The following is a 26,875-nucleotide window of genomic DNA, read 5'->3' on the forward strand; positions in this document are numbered from 1 at the left end:
AGCCAAGCTCTTTGGTTTTCATTACCTTTAATTCCAATTCATTACAAAAGAAAAGAAGAAGAAATCCCCTCGGTTATAATTCAGAGATGTGATCATCAAACGAAAAGTCCCTTGTAAGTCACAGATGGCGATCCCATTAAGAAAGAAAAGGAAAAAAACAATCTGTCCCTATGGTCATTTGTTGACATGCTGGGACTATCAGCACAGTTGTTTAAACACGTCAGATTGCCACCTTGCAGGCTCATTAATCACAATTCGGCTTACTATCGAGAAAAAAATGACTGGTGTTACCAAATTTCCACTCTATTGCCTTGACTTTTATTTAGAGCCGTTGGTCAGATTTTCCTCATTAGAAGTCAGGAGCTCTCCATGCCATAGAGCCATCAAAGAAACACAATGCACTTGAAGACACCTGGGAAATGTGCAAACTTAGTGTCACTTTGTTAGTGACATCATGGTCATCCACCTGAGGGAGTATGTAAGGCTTTGCTTAAAACACACAAACCAGCAGCAGCAGCAGCAGCAGCAGCAATAGACATTTCAAAAAGTTCTTGAGGCTACAACAACAGCAAAAGCTAATTTTATCAAGGTTTTAGTTGCATTGTGGATCTAAAACATTTTGATAGGACTCATTCTCCTTTACTGTCTCTTGCCGGCTATATCCCCCAATCCCCGCTGCCGTCACCCTATTTTCCTTTAGAGAAACTTTAACAACTTAGATGCTGAGAGCTTTGGCAACTCTTCCAGAGGATCTGGGTCCAATTACCAGCACCCTCTTGGTTGTTCATGGCTGTCAGTAACGCTAGTCAAGGGGGTGGGATCTGATGCCCTCTTCTGGTCTCCTTGAGTCCTGCACACCCATGTGGCACACAGACATAGATGCAGAGGAAACACCCATTCACATACTTTAAAGAAAAAGCTTTTATAAAGTAATCGTTTCTGGTAATGAGATTCCAGCAGTGTGGCAGTCTGTTATCCCCAGTCTTCTTGTTCTCCAAATATACTGCTGTTCATGTCTTAATGAAAAATTGTCTTTCATTTTACTCCAATTTTCAGGAATATTCTTTTCCAAAATACAGACACTATCCAGTTCTCCACAAGAAACATTCAGGGGCCCTACATCCTGGTAAGTCCTAAAATAAATGACACAGTGAACAACACAACTAATCAACAAATATAGACATCAATTGCTGTTCATAGGGATTGAGATTTAAAAAGAAGATAGTGTGAGATAGGTTTGCCTAAAATTTTATACTCTATTCATGAGAAAAGTGGACTCCAACTCAGACCATAAGATTGTCAGATTTGGATGAAGGTCGTGGATAGTAGTCAAATCTTCGTACTTGCATAGCCAATAAACCATCTGCCAGTCTCCCATGAAGAGGGAATCTGAAGACCAGGCCTTTGTGGCAGAGGCCTGTGATCCCAGCTCCTCAGAAGGTTGAGGAAGGAGGCTCAAAATGGCAAGGCCTGTCTGGGAAACTAGCAAGAGGAAACAAACAAAAACAAAGGGCTGGGGAGAGGGTTAAGTGCCATTCACACGATCCATTACAAACGGTGAAACATACCCGGTCACTCATGCTCAGTTAGGCTAGGCTCCTTTGAGAGTTACAGGAAATAAAATCATGGCTTACCATCTGTCATAATTTGGATATAAAATGTCCCCAGAGGTTCCTTTATTTGAATCCTTGGTCAGATGGTAGCATTGTTTTGGGAGATTGCAAGTGCTTTAGAAGGGGACCTGGTTTGAGGAAATCAGTTTCTGGTGTGGTGTGGTGTGTGTGTGTGTGTGTGTGTGTGTATGTGTTTGGTATGTGAGGGGAAGAGTGGGTAGGTATGAGGTTTATAGCCTGATGTTTCCTTAGTCTCCTAGTCCACTGAGATATGAGCATACAGCCTCATGCTCCCACTACTACAGATTAGAGCCTGTCCCCCTGCTTCTGTGGATCTCCCTAGCCCCATGATGGACTAACCTATTTCCCTTGTTGCTTCTTGTTGGGTAGTTGGTTATAACAATGAGAAAAGTAATACATCATCTGTACTAAGATTGATTCTCCCACAGAATTAACTGTAATCTATCCCAACCACATCAATGAGAAATCATCACTGTTTGTCCTGAAGGAGTTGTATTAATAAACAAAGCTGGCCCTCACCCTTCCCAGAATTGAGCTGGAAGGCTCATGTATTTTTTCCACTTAAAAAAAATAATTTTCCTTCAGCTTAGTTCCAGATAATTAAGCTTGTCTAAGCCAGGTGGTTTGTAAATAATGAATTACATTATCTGCAAGAACATAATATTGCTACGTTTGGCTGGCCAGTATCCTGATGTATACTTTTCAGTGTACCCGAAGACCAGGACATCTGAGAAGATTTAATGGATGTGTGAATGCAAGCCAAGGTAAATAAAAGTGTATTTGAAAGCCAGACCTGATGGCACAGGCTGCGATTCTAGCTATTCAGGAGGCTTGAGACAGGAGAATTGAAATTCCATGGCCTCTTTAGGCAACTTAGTAATAAAAGTGGGGGCGGGGGGAGATGGAGAGATGGCTCAGTGGTTATCAGCACTTGCTGCTCTTACAGAAGACCCCAGTTCTGTTCCAAGCATCTTTATCATAAAATTCCAGTTCGGGGGGGGGGATCTGATACCTTATTCTGTTTTCTACAGGCATGTACAATGTGCACAAAAAGTAGGCACATACACGTGCATGTAAATACAAATAAAAATTACTTAAAAATTAAAATATGAAGAAGACTGGGGATATGGCTCAGCAGTAGAGCATGTGTGAGGCCCGAGGTTCAATCTCTACTACCACAGGGGGTTAGAAGTGAATTTGTATGACACACACAGTAATAGTATGGCTTCCTGAAGGAAGCAGCTATCGTTTCGGTCTGTTCAGCCTCTTTCCCTCTGTTAACAATGGAAGGGAGTGGGTCTTGCTGTGCATCTGTGTACCTAGCCTCTTCCCATTCTTTGTAGTCCTGAGGGCTTGTCAATATTTTTGTGTTCTCTATTTCTCTTTATCTCTCTTCTCTTCCCCTCTGTCCTAGTTCGGGTTTCATTTGCTGCAATGAAACACCATGACCAAAAAGAAAGTTGGGGAGGAAAGGGCTTATTTGGCTTACACTTTCAGATTTGGGGAAGTCAGGACAGGAACTCAAACAGGATCCCAGAAGTAGGAGCTGATGCGGAGGCCACAGAGGAGAGCTGCTTACTAGCTTGGTTCCCCTGACTTGCTCAGCCTCTTTCTTACAGAACCCAGGATCACCAGTCTAGGGATGGCACCACCCATCATGGACTGATCACTAATTGAGAAAACGCCTTAAAGCTGGATCTCATGGAGGCACGTCCTCTGATGCCTCCAGCTTGTGATAAGCTGGTACCCAAAAACAGCCAGTATGGTCTATCTTAGCTAAACCTGAGGGATTTGAATGGGAGAGAAAATGACAAAAATTAACCGGAAGCAGTGAGTCAGTACAACGGCAATGTTCTGGAAAAGACTAGCCAATAGTCCCTACTCCTCTTGGTCCCGGAATTACACCCTGATGGATTCGCCCTTCCAGAGCTGTAAGTGGTGAGGCCTTGTTCAGTCCCGTGAGTTGTCATTTTTTTCTACTTACTATTATTTTTCTTTTTAAATTTAGTTGGATCTGAATTTTTCCTATAGCTTGCCATTAAAGGGATGTGGTTTGGCCTTCCTGTTTCAACTTCCAACCCCATCATTAGGATGGGAAGTTTGAAACTGAGGATTATAGGTAGGAAGCAAGGTTGGCGTCACAGAGGCAATGCCTGCCCTAATACTGGTTGCTATGTAGTTGGTTTTAAGAAAAGCAGAAGTAACTTTCTCTCGGGCCTGTGGTGTTGGCAAGATGGGCAAGTGTTGTGGTCTCCGTACTGCCAGGAAGCACCACAGCCACCGATGGGACCTGAAGTGGCATGATAAACAATACAAGAAAGCCTACTTGGGCACAGCCCTGAAGGCCAATCCTGAAGTCCACTTTAAGGTTGTTAAAGTAGCCAATGTGTCCCTTTTGGCCCTGTACAAAGGCAAGACGGAAAGACCAAGATCCTAAATTTTGGCAATGGAAGCACAGTAATAAATTTTCCCATTCTGAAAAAAAGAAAAAGAAAAGCAGAAGTAAACAGCAAGGCTAAAACTATGGCAGCAGCTCGTTCTTCAATGCACAATCCCCTCACACTGCTCAGTACAACAAACACGAAAACAGATCACAGCACAGGTCAGCGTGGCCCTCAGTACCTTTCTTTCTCATGGAAAACACCCATTTCTGACTTTACTCACCAAGAGGGAAAAATGTTTCCAAACATTGTGAGTCGAGTTTCTGAGCTGAAAGACAAACACTGTGTGCCATGTGACTCCATTATAATTTTTGCAAACGTTTATTGATAACTCAAATGTTTCTTCGGTGACAGAGACCCTGCAGTGCTCAGGATGATAGTCATGGCTTCTGCCCTTGATAGCAGATATTAAAAACTTGAGGTTTTAAAATAGAGCAATTTACACTGGGCGGTGATGGTGCATGCCTTTCATCCCAGCACTCGGGAGGCAGAGGCAGGCGGATCTCTGAGTTTGAGGCCACTTTGGTCTACAGAGCAAGTTCTAGAACAGTCAGGGCTACACACAGAAACACTGTCTCGAAAAACCAAAATAAATAATAAATAAAATAGTACAGTTTATAACTAAAAAAAATATGGCCATGTTCCATGGTGTTATCGGGGCCAAATGAAGCACAAAGGAACTCAGGGAAAGTCCCCCTGCATATCCAAAGCACAACAAAATGAGAAGTATGGAAAATGATAGCCCCCCCCCTTTTTTTGGGTTTTTCGAGACAGGGTTTCTCTGTAGTTTTGGAGCTTGTCCTGAAACTAGCTCTTGTAGACCAGGCTGACCTCGAACTCACAGAGCTCTGCCTGCCTCTGCCTCCTGAGTGCTGGGATTAAAAGGGTGCGCCACCACCCACCCAGCTAAAAGAAGCTTTAAGAAGCAAGTGGAAGTTGGTTGTGTAAGTAAAGAAGGCCTGATCCGGAGTGGAAACAAAAGAAGAAGGGAGGAGGAAACCAAGGCACTAGCTAGCTTCATGAGGAGACTCGTGGAGTTGCAGGGCCTTGCACTTGGCTCGTTGCTCTGCTGTCACTGTCTTGAAAGTTCTCACATTTTTCAAAAAGAGTCCTTGAACTTTCATGTCTAGCTGACCTTACAGATTATGCAGTAGGTCCGGAGGAATCCAGTATGCGAACACTCTCTGAAAGATATAAAACATGGCTGGGTTGATTAGTGGGCAGTCACTAATTAGTGTCCCTGCCCTAATCTCTGGAGCCTGTAAATGTGAAGTGGCAAAAGAATCTTTGAAGATGCGATGATTAAAGATTTTGAGATACAGAGATTGCCTGGATTGTCTGGGTGAGCCCCAGGCAATAGGTCTTTATCTGTAGGGGAACCAGAGAGATAGGGTCAGAAAGCACGTGGCAGCGGAAGCAGGCTATGCCCACTGTGCTGTGTGAAGTCCTGACTCTAGGATGTAAGTGGTTCTAGAAAAACTTCTAGTGGAAAAAGCAAGGAAACATGGTTCTCTAGAATACTCCAGACAAATGCAGTTCTGTGGATTCATTTTGAACTTTTGGCTTCCAGAATGTAAGATAATACATTTGTTTGTTTTCAGCCACTAAATTTCTGGTCATTTGTTACATCAACAATCGAAAGCTGATACATGCTACCTAACGTGTTTCCTATAACCCAGGGATATTGACAAAGCTAGCGGTTACCATTTATCGAATACTTCCTATTTGCTAGGGACTACAGGAAGCCTATGTACATAACCTTACATAGTCCTAGGACAATATTTGAGGTGTAATTAAGACCACGAGACTGCCTTTGTGGTATTCCTTGACTCCCGACTGCCAGGGTACCTTTCCATCTGAGCTGCAATGCTTGTAACTAGAAGGTAGTAATTTTAAAATAGCTCACGTCGCTTCTAGTTTTTCTGTGCCTTTATCCCGATTCTCCTCTTCGCTGTGTGGGTTTGGTGCTCTCTTCATGCTTTAAAGTGCGTTACAGATTTTCCGGTGCTAGTAGAGGAGTAGGGGAGACACCAGGCAATGGCATTCACTTCTGGGGCGTGTGACATGAAGGAGGTGCTGAAGCTACCTTGACAAGATGCCAGGTGGTTTTAAGTAACTGCAGAGGTGAGAAAGGAGGCAAAGAAAGCTCTTGGGACAGCAGGTTAAGATCTTGCCTATTAAGAATGTCTTGGCTCCAAAAGGACAAGCGGTGACAAGGAACAACCGGCACAATACCGGAAGCCCTGCGAGGCCCCCAGCCTCGTTTTCCAGAGCGACGAAAGGCAGAGGCTTCGTTGCCACCGCCAACCCCTAACACAGTACCCGCTCTCCCGCCCCTCTTGGGTGTTTTGGAGCCCTCGTGGTCCCGCCTCATTGGCCGCCGCAGAGCCCCGCCTCAGGGAAGCAGAGCGCCTCCCCAACCCGTAGTTCTCCATTTTCAAGGCCTTCCCGTAGCGTGTGGGTGGGTGGGTGGGGGCGGGGGATGCCGGGACTACGACTCCCAGAAGGCTTTGCACAGAGGGCGTGATCACAACTGAGGACGCCGGGGGCGGGGCCTCCTGGAATGAAGCGGGGGCGCGCAGCGCTGGTACATCAGTCGCTGCTACTGGGGACCGTAGAGCGTTTCCATCCTGAGGCCGGCGCGCAGACCTCGAGTCCTGGAGGCTCCCGGTTCCCGGGCACTGCCTCCAGCCGTCGTCATCGCGGCGGCCCGCCGTTCCCCAGCTCCGAGCGGCCGAGGTCACCATGAGTCCGGGGTTCCGCCGGGCCGTCGCCGGGCAGGGGGCGGCGGCCGCCGTGCAATTGCTGGTCACCCTGAGCTTCCTCTCAAGTCTCGTCAAGACCCAGGTAAGCCAGAGAGGCGGGAGGCGGGGGACGGGTCGCTCCGGTGTCGCCGAGAGGCCGAGGGGGAGGTACGAGTGGCCGGTCAGGGGCTGAAAGAACCGCACCGGCTAGTGCGGGAAACGTCTATAAAGCGCGGCTTGCGCGGGGACGCGACACGCGTGGCGGAGGCAGACGGAAGAGGAAAATGGTGACGGCCAGTAAGCGCTAGCGGCTTTAATCGTTGTGATGGTGACGGGGAGGAAAACCTCGGTGTCTTGAGCAAGGGTGGAGGGGATGCAAACCTCTGACACCTTTCCCTCTGGAGATGACAGGGAGGCGCTCTCCATCCTCTTCCTGAGAGGACTAGAGGGGGAGAGGGGAACCGATCTTTACTTCCTTGAACTTGTGTACTGGAGATTGCCAGGCTTTACCCGCCTTATTGTTGCCCACCTGTCCTACGTATGCAAAGTGGCGTTGCCAGGTGAGGCCACTTAAGGACATTGGAGGGTCTAGGCCCTGTGGGCCCCTAGTAAAAAGGCTTGTTCCCTGGAGAGTCCGTTGGACTTTAGGGGTTGCCTCGATGAAGCGGATATTACTGTAGCGTTCTCTATATGCTAGAAAGTCCAGGGTTAGCTGATCACAGTCTCTTGCCTTGAAGAGAGGTATAGGTTTGTTGCTTTTTAAAGTAAGATTTGAATAGGTTGCCAGATGCTGCTGCATCTTGTCTGCACCTGCTGCAAAGTGTTAGCTCAAAGAGCCAAAACTGAATCAAAACAAGTGTCTCAGATGGCCTGGTAATGAGGGGCATGTAGTTTGAAGCAATTAAAGCTCACTGCTAAAATAATAACAATAATGGTAACTATGAGGGTAACCATGTAAACATGTTTTTCTAACTTTGTTCTTGGTGTTAAAATGCTGAGCACTAATTCCTAGAATGCTTGACTATTCTGTTTGTGCCCGTATGAGTGATCTTTAAGTGAATAAGTTGATTTTAAAAAGAAGCAATAGCTGGAAACAGTGGTGCACACCTGTAACCCTAGCACTCAGGAGGCCACAGGTTGGACGCTTGCTTGGTCTTCATTCAAGTTCCATGCTAACCAGGACTGCGTAGAAAGACACACTCTCAAAAAACTAAACTCTGAACCAACCGGAATAAAGGAAGAAAGGGAAAGGAAAATAAATAAACTCTTTGTTAAACATGGAGATTCTCTGACTCCCTTCAATATATTCTGAGTCCATCTGGAGCTGAGCAAGGAGTAAACATTTTAAACAAGCCTGCGAGTCTCTCTAATGGGGTTGTTTTTTCCACTACATCTTAGCCTGGCTTGGAAAACACTATGATAGAATTCTGGATGTATTTACTAGACTTAGCAAAAATAAATTTCCCAGGCTGTCAGTAGCAAAATTATTTTCTAGTTGCTAGTTTGTCTGGTTTGAGTGGACCTTACCTTTAGATGTTTTTATAAAGTCTGATTTCTCATTTTCTTGCTTAATATGTCATATTTTAATTTGTACTTATATACTTTATTACCAGTCTAGAAGCTTCACTTAATGTTTCTCCAGCTACCAATAATCATACTTATTAGTGGCTTATGATGCACCTGTAATTCTGTTTCCTTATATCCAAATGAATACATATAGCTCAACAGTTAAATATTAGTGCATTTCAATGTATTACTATGCTAAAGTCTACAAAAGTGTATGTATATTTTGTTTTCAGTGGTTTAGTATACAGTTTTTAATAGCATTTAATATATAGTTTTTAATAACATTTAACCTGTAACATGCTTAATTATATAGTACATTTTATTTGGTTAAGGCTGTGATGGTAAGTGAATTTCAGAGAGCTTAATTAACTTGTTAAGTGACATAAACTGGGGCCCTGATGGAGCCATTTCTGCTCTACACAGTATTAATTGGCATACTTGCTTCAGAGCATAGAGAAGCAGCAACCAGAAAATCAGAAAGTGGAACTAAGACTTTTTTTTTTAAACTTCTCTTGCATCTTAAACTTGGTAAGGGAAAAAAAGAAAAACCCGTAAAGATAAGAGGAAGAAATTAGAAGTCTTGAAAAACACCTCTGTTCTCAAGAAATCAAAGTCATTTAAGGAAATGAGTACTTTGCCTTCTATATTGAAAGCAGGAAAATATTCTTGACCATGTGAAAGGATGTTCATTTGTATATCTCATGCCCCATTTTCTTATAAATGAAATGCAAATATGATTCTTGGCATGTTACATATGGCTTTCCTGTAAAAGGATATTTCAGTCAGATATATTTGAAATCCTTTATAATGTCCATCTGCGGTGGCATGAAATCAAGGAACACACAGCTCACCACCAAATGGAAGTCAGAAATGTGGGACTCATAGTGTCTAACTTTCATTACCCTCAGGGTTTCTTTTAAACCTCAAAGATCAAGCTTTTAGTTTCACATCTTCGTGGGGGTAGAATTGGTAAGAAATAACAGCAGTGTCTTCCCTAAGCTGGGAGAATGATTAGACACACCCCCCCACACACACACACACATACACACAAATCCTGGGCCCTAAGAGCTGCATCCTTAGTGTACATGTGAATGAGTAAAGGGGAAAATAAAAGAACTTGCTAGGAGAAAGGGATGAAAACTCAGTTGAGAATCTGTGAGCAACCCTCACAGGCCTTTTCAGGCAAAGGTTGTACCACTTGTGTGTGCTAGGATAAGCTTTGGTTAGAAGTTGAATGCACAGCAAACCCAGGTTCATGTCCCCCAGGTTACCAGAAAAAGCAAATATCTATTCCTCCTAGAGAAGTATATTTTTAACTCAGGGTCTTAAGATTTCTTCAGAGATAGTGTTCAGTAGAATGTGGGCCAAAATGTTATCACCAAAACCACAAGGCAAGAGGGCACTGTGAATCAGATACAGATAGCCTCTACATTATGATGCTTGGATTTACAATATTTTTTTTAGCTTTACAAACGTTAGAAAGCAATATCTTCTTGGTAGAAACAACTTCATATTTTGATTTTTGTTTTTTTTTCTCTGACTAGCTACGTACTTTCAGTGCTGGGCACGGACAGAGAGCCAAAGTTCTCTATCAGCTATGCCAACACAAGGGCAAACGACTTGTACACCCCAAATTGTGTCCTGTGTTTCTGAGCTATGATGTTGTAACACAAAGGGCTGGGCTCATTGGGGTTTCTGTCCCACCCAGTCCCCCAGCCGTTTAGTCCCAGAGAAAATCACACAGAGATCTCCATAAGTTATAAAACTGATTGGTCTATTAGCTCAGACTACTTATTAGCTCTTATAGCTTATATTAACCCATTATTCTTATCTATGTTAGCCACATGGCTCGATACCTTTCTCAGCGGGGCAGCTCACATCTTGCTTCTTCAGTGATCTGGGCAGAACTGCAAGAGAGCTTTCTTCTTCCCAGAATACTCCTGTTCTCATCACCCCACCTCTACTTCCTGTCTGGTTGACCCACCTATACTTCCTGCCTGGCCAATCAGCATTTATTTAAAACATGATTGACAGACTACAGACAATTCTCCCACACCGTGATGTATGGCAGGTTGTGTGTCTTAACTGAGTTTCCATTTGATGTTTTTGTTTTAGTGGGCTTATTAGGGAAGATTTCTCATAGGAAGTTGAGGAGTATCTATAGTAGAAACACCAGAGACAGTAAATGACTTTAAGTTCTGAAATTTTTAGTCAAGTAACGTACTATCAGTTTTAATGTATTTAAATAAAAAACACATAGAAATATGAAAAAACAGATCTAAAAGAATGACCAGAATATCAAAAATAATGAAATTGAAGTTTTCAAAGTAAAATTTAAGTCAAATGTAGTGGCATGTACCTATAATCTCTCTCAAGAGGTAGGAAGCAGGCTCAAGGTTAGTATCAGTTAGGTAGCTAGCTGATTCCTTCTTAGCCTGAGCTGTCTGAGACTCTGTCTTAAAAAAAAAAAAAAAAAGAAAAAAAAAGAAAATTTGAAACTCAAAGGATGAATTAAATAGCTGATTACACCCAGCTGAAGAAATTTAAATTACAGATTTTTTTCAACTTAATCCTTCATCATCTGCTCTTCTGCCCTGTCAGCTTCATTCCTAACAAAGGAGAACTTGCCATAGAATAATCCACTTAACTGGTCTCTGCCAGCTGTGTGACTGTTGGTTCCAAGCACAGATGAGTCATGTGTGCTCTTCTATGAGGGGCCATCTCTTCTTTCCCACTCAAGGCAATGGGTCCCTTCATGTCTTCTTTTCCCTGGGTCTTTAATTTTTCCTTCCTTTAATAGGTGCTGCTTACTGTTATCCTACGACCTCGTGTTCTTGAGATTGAACTCTGGTCCTCATCAAGCACATTAATGATTGAGCTACCCCTTCCTTCTTTTTTAAATTCTATAGCTGGAAAAATTCTCGAGTTGTTTCATTTTCTCCCATTCTGTTTAGCCTAATTTTATTCTCCCTGTTTTATTTAGCTTATTCATTATAGTCAAACTTGTCTGCTACTACCCTAAAACTGCTCTCTCTTGTCAAGGTTACCGTGTCTTTATTGCCAATACATTAGTTGTGAAACCTCAGGTTTTACTTATCAGCAGATTTTTTTTTCACAACTCAACCTTAACTCTTTTTAAGTACTTATTTTTTTTGCTAATGCTCCTGGTTGACTTCATCTGTAGTGGGCTGGTCCATCGTTAGAACACTCTGCCCTAGAGTTTCAGGGTTTATATCTTGTTTATCTTACCTAGATGCTTAGTTTTAAAAACCCATCTATATCTGAGTTTCAGGTTTATGTTTGAAGACAAGAAATCTCAGTACTAGATCACCATATCTAATTTTTTTATTTGCCAGCATTTACATTTGGATGACAAGCCTCTCAAACTTCAGAACCAGAAAGCAATGAACGTAGTACATTAGGACAAAAATCCACTACTCCCTCAAACCTCTGTGTGGTTTCTTGATTGGTAAAATTTAAATCATAGATTAATATTAAGTATTCAAGTGGGCATGTCTCAACATTAGCTCCTGATCATTGGTGGTGAGATACTAATTTGATATAAAAACTCTGGAAGTCAGCCTGCTGTTCCCCTATAAAGCTGAACGTGTACTTAGAACAATTTTACACCCAAGAGTAATACCTTAAGAAACTCTTATACGTGTATCCCAAGATATATGTACAAAGATATTTGTGTACTTCGTTCTTTAGTCAAATTTATAATTAATATGGAATATATTTGTTTCCTGTTTGCTGCTTTAACAAATCTCTATAATTTAGTCACTAAAAACAATATAATTTTTTTAATCTTATAGTTTTGGAGGCCAAAAACCTGAAAATGAATTTTACAGTGATAAAATTATGACATCAACAAAGTGGGAGTCCTGGGGGGTGTAGCTGGGAATTGTTTGTACTTCTGTCAAGCTTCTAAAGGCATCTTTATCTCTGGCTTATGACTTCTTCCTGTATCTTCAATGTCAGTACTGTATCCTCTTCTCATTTCCCCCTGCCTCCTCCTGATTCTGCTAACTCTGTTGTTTCCCTTGAGTAATCCAGTATAATCTTCATGCCTTAAGATCTTAATCACATCTTTAAATTTTCCTTTTTTAATCTTTTTGTATCTATATATGCACATGCGTGTACTTGCTTGCCACAGCATGCATGTAGAGATCAGAGAAGTTGGTTCTTTGTTTCCAACTTTACATGGATTCCAGGAATCCAACTCAAGTAACCATGTTTGCCTGGCAAGCATCTTTAACCCACATCTTTAAAGACTCTTGCTTTATAAAATATTAATCCTTTTAAGATTAAGTTTATGAACTGGGTAGTGGTAGCATACACCTTCAATCCCAACACTCAGAAGGCAGAAGCAGGTGAATCTCTTGAGTTCGAGGCCAGCCTGGTATACAGAGCAAGTTCCAAGGCAATCAGGGCTACACAGAGAAACCCTGTTTCAAAAAACAAAATAAAATAATAAAAGCAGTTGGGTGGTGGTGACGCACGCCTTTAATCCCAGCACTTGGGAGGCAGAGGCAGGCAGATCTCTGTAAGTTCGAGGCCAGCCTGGTCTATAAGAGCTAGTTCCAGGGCAACCAGGGCTACTCGGAGAAACCCTGTTTCAAAAAACAAAATAAAACAATAAAAGCAACAACAAAAAGATTATATTTGTGAACTAGTATCTTAGGAATCAGGACTTACTTACCCTGGGCTATTATTCTTCCTTCTGCATGGAGCAAAATAGAGTAGATAAGCTGTTAGTCTTCGTACTGTACAGCATTTACAACAGGAAAGGTGAACGAGCTAGCTACAAGTAAAACTCACTCTTGTAGATAATGCCAAAGTAAAAAATGTTAGCAAAAGCAGCACCTCGCAAAAAATGGAGAGAAAATGATACTAATATTATGAACATGGGAATTATTTATGGATGCATTACAAAGAAAATAGACCACAACAGTAAGCTTGATTTTAACCTCTTAGGTAGATGTAATTGAGAAGGAACTTCAAGGATGCAGGCAATATTCACATCTACATTTCAAAATTTTGGTGACATAGGTTTTATCTGAGTAGTCTTTAAAAGTTACAGATATGTATTAACAGCAGTTTATCCTCACAATGAAAATGGCGTGTGTGTGCATACATATGCATGGAGGCTAGAAGTTGACATCAGGTGCCGTCAATCTTTCTCGACCGTATTTTTTGAGACAGAGTCTTGATGAAGCTGGAGCTCATCAATTCAGTTAGACTGGCTGACCAGCAAGCCCCAGGGATCCTCGGTTTCTGTCTCCCTAGCTTATTATGATATCTTGGGGATCTGAATTTAGGCGTTTATGCTTATGTGGCAGGCATTTTGTTGACCGAGCTATCTTACCAGTCCCTGAAAACATTTAAAATATGATGGTTTACAAACTAAAAGTTTTCAGTTTCAAAAAACAAACAAAAAAATTACTAAGAAAGAACAGTTACTACATAAAGGGTTTTTTTTTTTCTCTTTTGGGGAGCAGTATTTTTTTGTGTAACCCTGGCTGGCCTGAAACTCACTGTAAGCCCGCCTCAATTAAATGTTTTTCTTTATAAGAATTGCCCTAGTCATGGTGTCTCTTTACAGCAACAAAACCCTTACTAAGACAGCCACCAATACCTGACTTAAAAAAGTGTTTTAGAAAACAGATACACACACACACACACACCACACACACACACACACACACACACACACACACACACACACACCTGTCACTTGAGAACCTAGAAGTAAAGTGAAATTTGGAGTTAGTAGGGTGGTAAGTGCAGAATTTCCAGAGCTGAAATGCTGGACAGCCAACCCTTGTTCTTTATGTAAAGGTAGCATTGCTGCCTCCATGTGGGAGGGAGTTGAAAGAGACCCTTCTACTTTGGGAAAGAAAAAGAATTGGCTAGGTCTTCTACTTCTGTTCACTGCTTGTGTGTCTTCTTCCATCCAAAGCCTTTATGAATGGAACTTTTTTTTTATTTTCGAGACAGGGTTTCTCTGTTTAGCTTTGGCACCTGTCCTGGAACTATCTCTGGAGACCAGGCTGGCCCCGAACTCACAGAGATCCACCTGTCACTGCCTCCCGAGTGCTGGGATTAAAGGTGTGCACCCCCACTGCCTGGCTATGAATAGAACTTTTCCTAGACAGAGTCCTGTTCTGGTTTTTACTTAAAACCTTAAACCGAGATGAAAGTTGTTGAGCATTCGTAAGAAATAATACAGAGAAGTGCTACATTCCCTTTACCAAGTTATCACAAAGGTCTTGTAAAGATAGACTACAGAGTTAGAAACAGGACATTGCCTTGATAGAACGATTTGTATTTTCCCGGCTCTGTGTACATTATTTGTGTGTATGTATTCACGTTTTTATTACATTGCAGTTTCATGCATTCACCATAGATGACTTCGGTCATCTATGCTGTTCCTGTCTCCCCTCATCATTATCATTTCATGTGTGTTTGTGTACACACACTTGTGTGTGTGCATGAATGTATGAAATGTATGGGTGTGGATGTGTACTTCAAGCATCTATCCTGTTCCTATCATCGTGTATGTGAGTGCTTGTGTGTATGCGCATATGTGTGCATATATGCAATGTGTGGGTGTAGACACTTAATTAAAGCATCTATCCTGTTCTACCATCCTCATTTGTGTGTATGTGTCTGTGCGCGCGTGCATGCACAATCCACATGTAGGTATGGACTCATGTGGTCATCAGATGACAACTTTTGGGACCTGGTTCTTTTTTCCACCATGGGATCCAGGGACTGAACTCAGGTCATCAGGCTTTGGGGAGGGTTTTTACCTGCTGAGCCATCTCAACTGTCTGTTGCCTTTGTATTACCACACTGTCTTGTTCCTACTCCAACTCTTATACCCTACCCAGTCCCTAAGCCCTGGAGACTAGCACACTGTCCACCATTCCTAACACTTTTCAGAATATTCTGTACATGGAACCATAAAATTTAATTTTGAAGAATGCTGTTTTTACTTAAGAGATTTCTCCTGGGATTAATTCAAGCTGTACATATAGAGAATCATTTTTACTAAAGTTGAAGAATGTCTTATGGAATTTCTTGGACTCAGAATTTACCTCTTATATACCTGTTTCTCTTTTTGGATTCATGGATACTCTGAGTGGTATCCATGTGTTCTTCTGTGAGGAAGAACAGACTTTAAAGCCTGATAGATTGGGAGTTAAGTTCCATGGGTATATAGACAATTGTAAGCTTGTTAAACCGTAATTCCTTGCAATGAGGGTCATAATACCTTATCTGCAGGGTAGTTTTAAAGAATAAATGAGATGCACACTAAAGCTCTTACCACCATGCCTAGCACATAAATGGCAGCCAAAAAGAAAGATGCAGGTGGTCTGAGTAGTGGCATTACAGGCTGTGACTTCTAGGTTAGTCTGGAATCCAGTGGCTACATTTTTATTGGTGTTTAGGCAGAGGAAAGGCAGAGAAGTATCTTCCGTTTTGAGCCCTAAAAAGTTAGGTATTTCAAAGTAGATAATATGTAATTTTCTTGGCTTTTGTTGTTTTGTTTTTTTTTATATTCAACTGTCATAGTTAAAAAGTGACTGCTTTAATGTTATGAATCTTAAAAGTATTTTTTACAGTTATTTATTTCGTGTATTGTTGGGGGCTGAGTATACATGTGGCATGGCATGCATACAGAAATCAGAGGAGAGTTTCAAGAGGCCATTCCCACCTTCCACCGTATGGAGGGAGACTGAATTTAGGTCATCAGACTTGGCAGCAAGCACTTTTACCCTCTAGGCCCTTCCATTGGCCCTAATGTTATGAACTTTAATCAGTAAACCTGGTCAACTTGAATGAATAAATTTTTTAGAATAATAGATTTATTAAGGTATAAACATTAGTAATTTGTATATCTTGTAGTTGATACATATGTACATTCTAGGTGACTGGAGTTCTGGATGATTGCTTGTGTGACATTGACAGCATTGATAACTTCAACACCTACAAAATCTTCCCCAAGTTAAAAAAGTTACAAGAACGAGACTATTTTCGTTATTACAAGGTAAGATAGAAAATTTTAATTCTGTTAATCCAAAGATTTCTATATAGTTGTCTGCAAATGTGACTTGTTTTATTATGTTTTTCAAAATAAATCTTTTAAAAATGAAGCTTTATAAAAGTATCATAGTAGAAAAATTGTTTTATTACATACCAAGAATCCACACCCCCTTCACTTTTCTTTCAATTTTGATTTTAAGATGGAAGTCTCCTCCTTTACAAATGCTTCAAATGCCCACATGGACTTTGTCAGCCTCTGTGAACATAGGTTCTGTGATCTGGACCAAGCTATCCAGGCTTCATTGTATGAATTTTTTTTTTTTACTCTTTTGGCTTTTTTGGAGGGGCCCACCACCCAGCTCCCAAATAAATTACACACAAAGGCTTATTCTTAGTTATGAATGCCTGACCTTAGCTTGACTTGTTTCTTGCCAGATTTTCTTAACTTAAATTATCCCGACTACTTTTTGCTTCTGGGCTTTTATCTTTCTTAATTCTGTATACTCTCTTCTTTCTCTGCTGTGTAGTTGGGTGGCTGGCCCCTAATGTCCTCCTCTCCTTGTTCTCTCTTGCTCTTCACTCCCTCTGTTTATACTCTCGGCCTGCCAGCCCCACCTATTGTTGCTACTACCTCGCTATGACCGTTCAGCTCTTTATTAGGACCATCAGCTGTTTTAGACAGGCTCAGTAACACAGCTTCACAGAGTTAAACAGATGCAGTGTAAACAAAAGTCACACGCCTGAAAATAATATTCCCCAACAAGGCTTCAGTGGAGCGTCGTGTTTAAGGGGAGTGTTGTAAGCAGTGCAGAATAACAGACTGTCACTGGCATGCTTTGTCGAGGCTGCAAACCAAGTGATGTTACAAGTAGAATACACCCTCATAGTATTTCTATAGAATCTGTTTTTAACCTAGTATGAGTCTCTAGCCCTTGTGGAAATACCAGAAAAGCAATAGCAGTCTTGTAACTATGTCAGCAATGAGAACTCAAAGAAACAATTGTAGTTATACATTTTTAAGGAGAAAATACCAAGGGTGTAGTCTAGGGAATTAAAAAAAAAATTATTAGTATATATTCATTGTACAAAACAGTGGGCTTCTTGATGGCCTTTTGGTTCAAGTACAGCATGTCTTTTGACCATATCACTCCCCTGTTCCTCCAGTCCCTGTCCTCTGGGTGCGCTCACAGAATCTACTTGACAAATACATATTTCTGGCACTCGCTCTGTAGACCAGGCTGGCCTCGAACTCACAGAGATCTGCCTGCCTCTGTCTCCCAAGTGCTAGGATTAAAGGCATGCACAACCGACGGTAGCCATCTTTCAGTAACTCGCCAAAATGACAAACACAAAGGGAAAGAGGAGGGGGACTCGCTATATGTTCTCCAGGCCCTTTAGGAAACATGGAGTTGTTCCTTTGGCCACGTACATGCGAATCTACAAGAAGGGTAATGTTGTAGACATCAAGGGAATGGGCACTGTTCAAAAAGGAATGTCCCATAAATGTTACCATGACAAAACCAGAAGAGTCTACAGTGTCACCAGCATGCTGTGGGCATCACTATAAACAAGCAAGGGCAAGATTCTTGCCAAGAGAATTAATGTGCGGATTGAACACATCAAGCATTTGAAGAGCAGAGACAACTTCCTGTAGCGGGTGAAGGAGAACGACCAGAAGAGAAAGGAAGTCAAAGAGAAGGGCACCTGGGTTCAGCTGAAGCGCCAGCCTGCTCTACCCAAAGAAGCACACTTTGTGAGAACTAACGGGAAGGAGCCTGAGCTGCTGGAACCCGTTACGTACGAATTCATGGCCTGATGTACAAAAAGAAATAAAAGACTTGAACTGTAAAGGATTTTTCTAAAAAAAAGAGAAAAGAAAAGGCGTGCACTACCACCACCCAGCTACAACTACATTTTAAAGCTATGCTTGACTTTACTATGGTCTTGTTCTTGCTCTCAGGATTTAGTTGGTATATAATTTTCATTTTAATTTGTTCTAAAATTTAAACATGGTTTCCTTTTTAATCTTGATTCTGAATAGATTATCTTAGCTCTTTAAATATTTTTGAGGATAAAAAAATGTAGTCTTTTGGCAGTTGTAGGTTGTTCAAAAAATAAATTAGAAAATTACAGATTTGGAAACCCATTCCTTTGCCCACAAATACCAAGAATATCCAGAAAGGAGTGAATGTTTCTCCTTTGTACAAACTCTGTTAGGAGTGTAGTTGGTGAATCTATACCTACACTGTGGCTGATTTTTAGGCATTTTTCATACAAGTAAGACAGGTGCTTTCTGAACATGAAATCCCTGACTGTATGTGTAGCTGTTTCCTTCATAATATTAGAAAAATCATATGAAATGGTTAAACATGCTGGTTTCATATGGTTCCGTCTAATTAGTAGAAACTGTGGGTGCTGTCAGAGACAGCCTACGTTTGGATGTCGCAGCCTCACTCACACCTCCCTTTGGGGATCGCATCTTCTAGTTTTGTATCCATACAAAGCCTGGCCCATTGAAGTATTGAATATTGGATGAATGGCTATCTCATTTACTCTTCATAGAAAATTTTATTATCCACATTTTTAAATTGAAGAAATAGTAGGCCTGAGTATCCTAAGGTAGGGTACTTGTGTTGACTCAAAAAACAGAAGTTTGAGAGAGAAAGTAACTAAGTAGTTTACAAATTGAAAGACAAACTGAAGTACTGCACTTCAGGAAAGATGGAAGTGGAGCAGACTCTAGTGGCATTATCTTTAGCACACCACCAAAACTGTGGTGGTGACTCTAGGGTTCTGGCCCACTAGACATTTAGGTAAACACTGTTCCACTGAGCTGTATCATCAGCCCTTTACCAAACTTCCAGGCCAAATTATCTATTTTCCCATATTTTTTGTTCTTTATACAAGAGTCAAATTTCTGTAGGAGAAAATGATTGGTCCAGGTTATCATGTGATACCTTTACCAAAAGAAGGAAGTATACTTTTGGTAACAATGCCATTCAGAGGAACATGAGGAATGATTGTTTGTCAAGGGAATTAGAAGACTGCTACAGAAGAAGGAAACATGAAATTTAAGTAGGCAAAAATAACAGAGTTGATTTCAAACTCACGTGCAGACTTGGGATTCAGCCAACAAGGAGCTGAAGGTAGATGCAGCTGCTCACCTTTGCAGCCAGGCAATTGTCATATTGGTGACTTTGTGACAGACAGCCTCTAGTCTTAGTGCTGTGCATACAGCAGTAAATAGGACAAAGCTTTGTTCTGCTTGGAGAGACAAACAATAAGTAAATAGACAGTAATGTCAGATGTAAGGTGAGTGCTGTGGAGAAGAAGCAGGGGACTGTATGAATGGGGCAGAGTAAGGGATATAAAGAAAAGTAGTCCTGCTTTGATGAAATGGTCAGGAAAGGATGGTGTTTATGCTAATGTGATATTTGAGCAAAGACTTTCCTAATGTGAAAGTGTGAGTAGTTGTGAGATCTGCAGAAAACATTCCATTGAAATTGATGAATAAATGTAAGAGTTTTGACACAGAAGTGAGCTTAGCTTATTTGAAGAATTAGAAGAAGACTTAGACCTTCTTCTAAGAAGCAGAAGCAGGTGAATGAGGAGTAGGATTGGAGAGGTAGGTAGGTCAGCTTTAAAAACATGAACAGGTACACATGGCACATACACAAATGCATATACAAACACACAGAAAGCATACAGCAATATATTGGGGGTGGTTGTATTCTAAGTACTACTTTAGGGAGTCTAGGCAAGGCCTGCTGCTGTTGAGAGACCTGAGTAAGGTGGAGAAAACGCCCTTTGTAGGAGCAAAGCAGATAGAGAATGGGCACTATAGAGACGTTGGGACTTGAGGAACCCAGCATGTCAAGCAGAAATGTAGTGTAATAGATGAGGGAAGGAGAGGCAGATGCCAGTGGTAACAGAATGGTGCCTGTAGAGCTGCTGCTAGCTTGGATTTGCTCCAAGGGAGATGAAAATGCCCAGGAAAAGTTCTGAGCAGACATTGGTAGGGTCTGCCTTGGTTTTGATGTAACTGTTGCTGTGTGCAGTAGGTAATGGCAGAAGGTGGAAAACTATTGCAGTAGCTTAGGCAAGAGACAAGTGAAGGTGGTGGAGGTGGTAAAAAGTAGTAACAAGTAAGTGAAGAAACAGAAAACGTTCATTTTTAGCTTGGGCAATACATCTGCAAGTCCTATTGGATTACCAGCTTCCTGTTGTATGAAGAGTTTGGAAATCAGTATTTACTTTTTGACCTCCGTCCTTTTGGTCCATTCTTTACCCACTAAAAATTGTGGAACTGGTGGTTCTTCATTCTTAGCACCACAAAGCTCTCCACTGCTGTAGCCAAATACACATGCCCACCACCTTTCATCTTCCTAAAGTATGACTGCTTCAGAGGCTCCATCCATCAGCAGCACTACTACAGAACTCTGGGTTCTCCTTTGAAACATTACTACAATGGGCAATTACTTGATTTTTCTTCAGGATATTATAAGTCCTAGGGAGGGAAAACTCTCTTTTGCCTTGAGCCTAACCTGGTGTCTGACAAATAGCCAGTGCTCAGTACACACTGACTAAGGGGGTGTGGGAGCCCTGATGCTAAGGTATTTGGGGAATGTTAAGGTCATTCTAAAATGCTGCCCAATGGCAACTGTGCTTCAGATGAGCAGTGGACTCAAACTGCTCCTCCGTTCCAGTGTCAGAGAACCCATAGTCATTTTGTTTTAAAAGTTAACATGCCACCCAGGTGCCTGCAAAGCTGCAGTCATTTAATACGTGAACTGTGTATGCGCCACAGGGTCAAGAAGTTCCTCTCCTCATCACTACCGTGTCACCATGCCCAACATAGGGACATTGACAAACATTCTGTAATTATCATACCCAATTGCTAATGTTGATTTGTTTTTCCTCAAAAGGTTAATCTGAAGCGACCATGTCCTTTCTGGGCAGAAGATGGCCACTGCTCAATAAAAGATTGTCATGTGGAGCCCTGTCCAGAGGTACAGTAATTAAGAGTACAGTAATGGAGGGGGACTTCTTCTTGGGCTTTAAAAAATCACAACCCCTGTATCCTTGTGTTTGGACGTATCGGCAGACTTCATAAGCTTTCAGCTCGTATAACTAGACTCCTTGAAAGATGAGTTGAGGGATTCTTGTGTCCAGTGGTGTTGGTGATGGGGTGTGGACGTAAGTCTTGATTCTAAAATGGGAGGGAGACCTGAGGATTATTCTAGCGTTAGACCTGCAGCGGGCTTCATTGATTTTGTTTCATAGGCAAAAAGAGAAGTTCAGGACCTTAAACGTCACATTTAAAAAGGGGATTTTGGTGCATGAAATGAGAAAGTCCAGCCTAGAGAAGAGTTTCATTGCTTTTTTTTAACCTTTAAAAATAGGTTTACTGCCATATAAATAAAACATAAAAATGTTTCCTACCAAGATAATGTTACATTTTAGGGATCTGGGGAATGGGGATTGTCTGAGACATACACATACACACACACACACACACACACACACACACACACGAACCTACATTCTCACACATACTAGGCAGGTACCACTGAGATATACCCCCAGTTCTGATACTTCAGTTTTGACATATAACATAATTAACTTAAAATGATTCTCCCTCAATAACAGTTAGTTTTAAGCTATGATTTAAATTTTCAGTTCTTTTCTTACCAAATCAGGCTAGTTTGTGGGCATTGAAAATAGTTTTTTAAAAGAGTATATGGACCGCTGTCATCCTAAATGGAAGATTCTTGCAAAATTGTCTTTCTTTTCCAATAAGATATTTATGGAACGTGATCTTAGACGTGCAGGAAAGATCTAAGAATGGTCCTGCATCCCATGGACGTGTTATCCAGAACCCCTGGATGCACATGGCCTTTGTTTGCTGTACTCTCTGAACTGTCTGAGCATGTTGCAGACTGGTCCTTTATGTTTGAATGCTCTAAATACTGCTGTCTTCCTTAGAAGCAAGACTTTTTTGTATATAACATTAGCAAAATTAACTAAATCGGGATATTAATCTTAATACCATTCTGAGGCCTCATTTTGGTAGACATTAGTCACATATCATTAGCTGACTGCATGCTTGCGCTTTGTAGCTTGTCCATCCAGTCAGATTTAAGTATTGCATTTTGTTGTCCCGGGTCTTCAGTTTCATTTTCTCCAGAACAGGAGCGCGCCTCCCTAGTGCAGTAGGCAGCGTATCGGTCTCATAATCTGAAGGTCCTGAGTTTTCTGCAACAGGAGCCAGGTTGTTTTGTTTTGTTTCATTTGGTGCTAGTACTGGGATCAGAACCCAGGGCCTGTACGGGCTAAACAAGCACATTGCCACAGAGCTACACACCCAGGCCTGCATTATTTGGCTTTGTTTTTGTTTGAGTTAGGGTCTCACTATATAGCCCAAGTTGGCCTGGGAGTTGATATGTTTCTGCCTCAGCCTGTGTCATATAGCTAGACCTGACTAATTTGACTTTGATACTCTGTATTTCTGTCTGTCTGTCTGTCTGTCTGTCTGTCTGTAACTGTGTGTGCATTTGAATTTTTGGAGTTAGATTCTTGCCCTATGGCCTAGACTGGCCTTGAATTCGTGGCAGTCTTCCTCAATTTACTGAGTTTTGGGATCACAAGTATGAACCACAGTGCTGGCTGGTTCATAATAGGTTTCTAAGTTGAGTGTTTAATTTGTAAGTTCAAATGGGTACTTTCCATCTGTAGTGTATTATAACCTCTTCTGTGTTACATTTCTAATCAGAAATAAAGACTTTTTTATTGAAAAACTCACAACAGAGGCTGGAGAGATGTTTCGGGGATTAAGAGCATTTGCTGCTCTTACACAGGTCCTGGCTTTAGTTACCACTACTCACACAGTACTCACATGGTAGCTCAGAGCTATCCATAACCACAGTTCCAGGGGATCCAGTGCCTGCCCTCTATGACTGCCATGGACAGTAGGCATGCACATGGTGTTCATGCATATACGCTGCAAAACTCTCAAACACATAAAATATATTTTTTTAAAATAGAGAAGTCAAACGTAGGATGCAAAGTAGATAAGTTTCTTTGTGTTCCCCTTCTTTCCCTCGATAGCAACCATCCCTTCTGATTGTCTTCTAAGTAATGGTACTATTTTTCTTTTAAGAGTAAAATTCCAGTTGGAATTAAAGCTGGGCGTTCAAATAAGGTAAGTTACTTTTCTTCCTTGAAAATTTCTGGATATTGGGGGCAGTAGAGAGCCATGAATTTAGCTGAGAATGGAGTCACTTGGCCTCAGAATTCAAATTGTTAACTCTTGAATCAAACGCTGGGGCCATGCATGCCTAGCTTCTTTTGAAATTACATCTGTTTGCAGAATCTCTAGATAGAAAAACTCTAAATTGTAACTGCAGCAAAAATACTGGTAGCTATTTTCGGTCTTCTGTTTCAGTTAGTGTCTCTGTTAGATTCAGATTACATTGTATAAAGAAAATTATTGCCAAGATATTTTGAGCTAAGTACTTGGAAATGGTGTTAAGGTATTCTTTGTGCTTTTTAAAAATGAATTGTGATATTTTATTTGTGCTTTAACAAATAAAGTTTGCCTGAATATCAGAGTGCAGAGCTAGCCAAACTAGTTAGCCATAGAGCCCAGGCAGTGGTGGCACACACGTTCAATCCCAGCTCTCTGGAGACAGAGTCAGACGGATCTCTGTGAGTTCAAAGCTACCCTGGATTACATGAGATTGAATCAGTCTAAAAGAGACAAAGAGCCAAGCGTTACACCTTTAATCCCAGCACTAGGGAAGGGAGGTGGAGATGGGAAGTGATATGGCTGGGTGGAGAAAGGAATATAAGGCAGGAGGAGACAGGAGGTTTCGTAGAGACAGCATTCAGTCTGAGGACTTGTAGAGACAGGATACCTCATTCTGTCTGGTGATTTTGTAGAGGTAAGAACTGGTGGCTGGCTGCTCTGCTTCTCTGATATACAGCCTTCACCCCCTAATATCTGACTCTGGGTTTTTGTTATTAAGGCCAATTAGAATTGGTGCTACAGTGAGTAAGCTGTGTTGTTAGCTGGAAGTTAACTCTTGTTTTCCACTACTGCACACACACGCACGATGAAGATCTTCCACTGTGTGCTGTCCCCTTGTTCTAGCCATCTCTTCTATGCATTGTTGTTGTTCACTTGCTCATCTTTACTTTGGCTACAAAGCTATGCTAAACAAAGCATATCAAGGTAGTCTAACCCACCCTGCCCCTAACACCATTCTAATCCCATTTACTTCCTCCTCCCCAGAGCCATCCATTTCCTGAAGTTACGGATGTGGTTCTCTTACTACATATGTGTCTGTCTATAAGTAACACACTTTCAGAGCACGTGCCTGCAGTACAGTAATACACATATTTTATGGAAAGTTAAAATTTTTAGTAATAAATTTCTTTAAGTTGGAAATACTTTTCAGTTTACATTTTGACTCATTGTTTTTGCTCCTAAACCTCTCTCTGTTGACACACTGGATCTTGTGCGTTCACCCTCAAGCAGTGTGCTGATCATTTGTGTGACCAACAGTAGCTTCCCTGCACATGGACATTTCAGTCATTCTGGTTCTTTCCTGTTGCAGTGAAGCACTGGCATTTTTGCCCCCAACTTCATTGTGAGCACATGATAGTCTCCCTAGTCCTGTGTATTGAAGTGGGATGCTGGACAATAAGGTCTGTGTATCTCAGCATTTTAAAATGATAAAAACGCTAAGATGATTATAGTATAAAAAATGTTTCCTTGGGATATGGTCTAAGTTGAAGACTCCGTTCTAAGGACTTACGTGTCTGTAAAACTCTAGATACGTATTTTTTATATCCAGTTTCTTTCCCAGATGACATCATCACCAGCACACACATGCTAACTATTGTGGTTTTTTCTGCCTTTGCTCACTTAATAGGTACAGATTCAGGCCTTGTAAAAATCCTCAGTAAGGATTTTCATGATAGAACATGTCACCATTAATAGATTGTCTGCTGAAGAAGAGCTAATCACTTTCACTTAACTTTGTATGAATTCTCTTGTAGTATTCACAGGCGGCAAACAATACCAAAGAACTGGAAGACTGTGAGCAGGCCAACAAGCTGGGCGCCATCAATAGTACATTAAGGCAAGTTTAGTTGTACTTAGTTTGTTAATATCAGTGACTTTTTTCCCCAAGGCATGGTTTCCCTGTGTAGCTCTGGCTGTGCTGTAACTCACTTTGTAGAACAAACTGGTCTCAAACTTAGAGATCTGTCTGCCTCTGCCTCCCAAGTGCTGGGATTAAAGATGTGCATCACCACAGCCCAAGTCATGATTTTATTATTTGGGGATTTTATGAATATAGAAGCAACTTGAATTTAAAGAATTCAGAAAATAAGCTGAATCTCTACTTTAGAAAAAAATAACATTACTGCAGTTTGTATATCAGTTGTAGTGGTGACCTTGAGTGCTAACAAGGGTTAATAATAATTTTAAAGTAGTTAGGAAGTATAAACAACTCATCGAGATTGATAGCTCTATTTTTCACATGACTTTTTTATCATTCCTTCATTTACTATTGCTAGACTTTGTGGCATCATCTTCTGAAGAAATGGTCTCTGTTTTTGTTCATTAGAATACAATGTTAACATTTCAGCTTCAAATATAATATTTTTATTCCTCCTTCCCGTAGTAATGAAAGCAAAGAAGCATTCATTGACTGGGCGAGATATGACGACTCACAGGATCACTTTTGTGAACTTGATGGTAATAAAATAAGTTTCATCTTCACTTTAATCTGAAGCCTTTTTTGAGACACTTAAACTGTTGAAAATATGACCTAAATTAGTGTTTAACACTGATTTCTCCCTGTGGAGGCCTCACCATTGATAGTGGCATTAATTGAGAATTATGTTTGAGGCCCAGTGCTAAGTGCTATAGATATGTTATTTCTTTCTGATCTTTATAGCTTCCTTAGTAGATGTATACTGTTCCATGGATGAGAAGCTTTAGCCTCAAAAAGCAAATAAATTGCCCAAGATCATTTACTAGCAAGTGGCTGAGACATGGTTCAGTCCTAGATCTGAGTCCCAAACCTGTATGAACATTCCAGCATGCCATATCCCATGGGCCTTCACATCAGATCACTTGGTTCTGTGAACAGGCCATAAAAATTTGGTGGAGGTCTCAATAAACCACAACGATTCCTGCAGTACTAGAAGGACTCTGACTTGGCTTCCTCGTAGCCCTCTCTTTCCAAGCATCCCTCAGAAGGGCACAGGGGCAGAATCGGTCAAACAAGTACCTGCTGCCTCTCTTAGCAAAAGAAAATTACAGTAACACAAAATTGCCTGAGAATATTACCACTGTGCTGTGCATTCAAGTCGTTCATTTGGCCTCTCTTGCATTTTTAGTGCAATGTTAACTTGTGGGAAGTAG

At 41.2% G+C, this 26,875-nt stretch overlaps 1 protein-coding gene, 1 long non-coding RNA gene and 1 pseudogene across 3 annotated transcripts in view; 2 read left to right on the forward strand and 1 right to left on the reverse strand.

The window, feature by feature from the left end:
- Positions 1–4,377: 4,377 nt before the first annotated feature.
- On the reverse strand, positions 4,378–6,628 carry LOC125417374 (uncharacterized). Its single transcript, XR_007237115.3, has 2 exons — positions 5,982–6,628; positions 4,378–5,259 (listed from the first exon to the last, which is right to left on the reverse strand). It is a non-coding gene; the product is annotated as an uncharacterized LOC125417374 (long non-coding RNA).
- A 26-nt stretch (positions 6,629–6,654) lies between these two features.
- Positions 6,655–26,875, forward strand: part of Ero1b (endoplasmic reticulum oxidoreductase 1 beta) — a 42,689-nt gene continuing 22,468 nt past the window's right edge. The window contains exons 1-6 of one of the 2 annotated variants that reach the window (XM_048460904.3): positions 6,655–6,922; positions 16,322–16,441; positions 21,363–21,446; positions 23,597–23,638; positions 25,501–25,583; positions 26,130–26,203. In XM_048460904.3, coding sequence (XP_048316861.1) covers positions 6,821–6,922; positions 16,322–16,441; positions 21,363–21,446; positions 23,597–23,638; positions 25,501–25,583; positions 26,130–26,203 — 505 coding nt within the window. In that variant the 5' untranslated portion in view covers positions 6,655–6,820. The remainder of the gene's footprint in view (positions 6,923–16,321; positions 16,442–21,362; positions 21,447–23,596; positions 23,639–25,500; positions 25,584–26,129; positions 26,204–26,875) is intronic. The other variant, XM_085699235.2, reaches the window with a different exon arrangement.
- On the forward strand, positions 17,468–18,299 carry LOC125417373 (large ribosomal subunit protein eL21 pseudogene; annotated as a pseudogene).

The sequence above is a fragment of the Myodes glareolus genome, chromosome 14 (assembly GCF_982192425.1).
Source record: "Myodes glareolus chromosome 14, mMyoGla1.1, whole genome shotgun sequence".
In the NCBI taxonomy this organism is placed as follows: Eukaryota; Metazoa; Chordata; class Mammalia; order Rodentia; family Cricetidae; genus Myodes; species Myodes glareolus.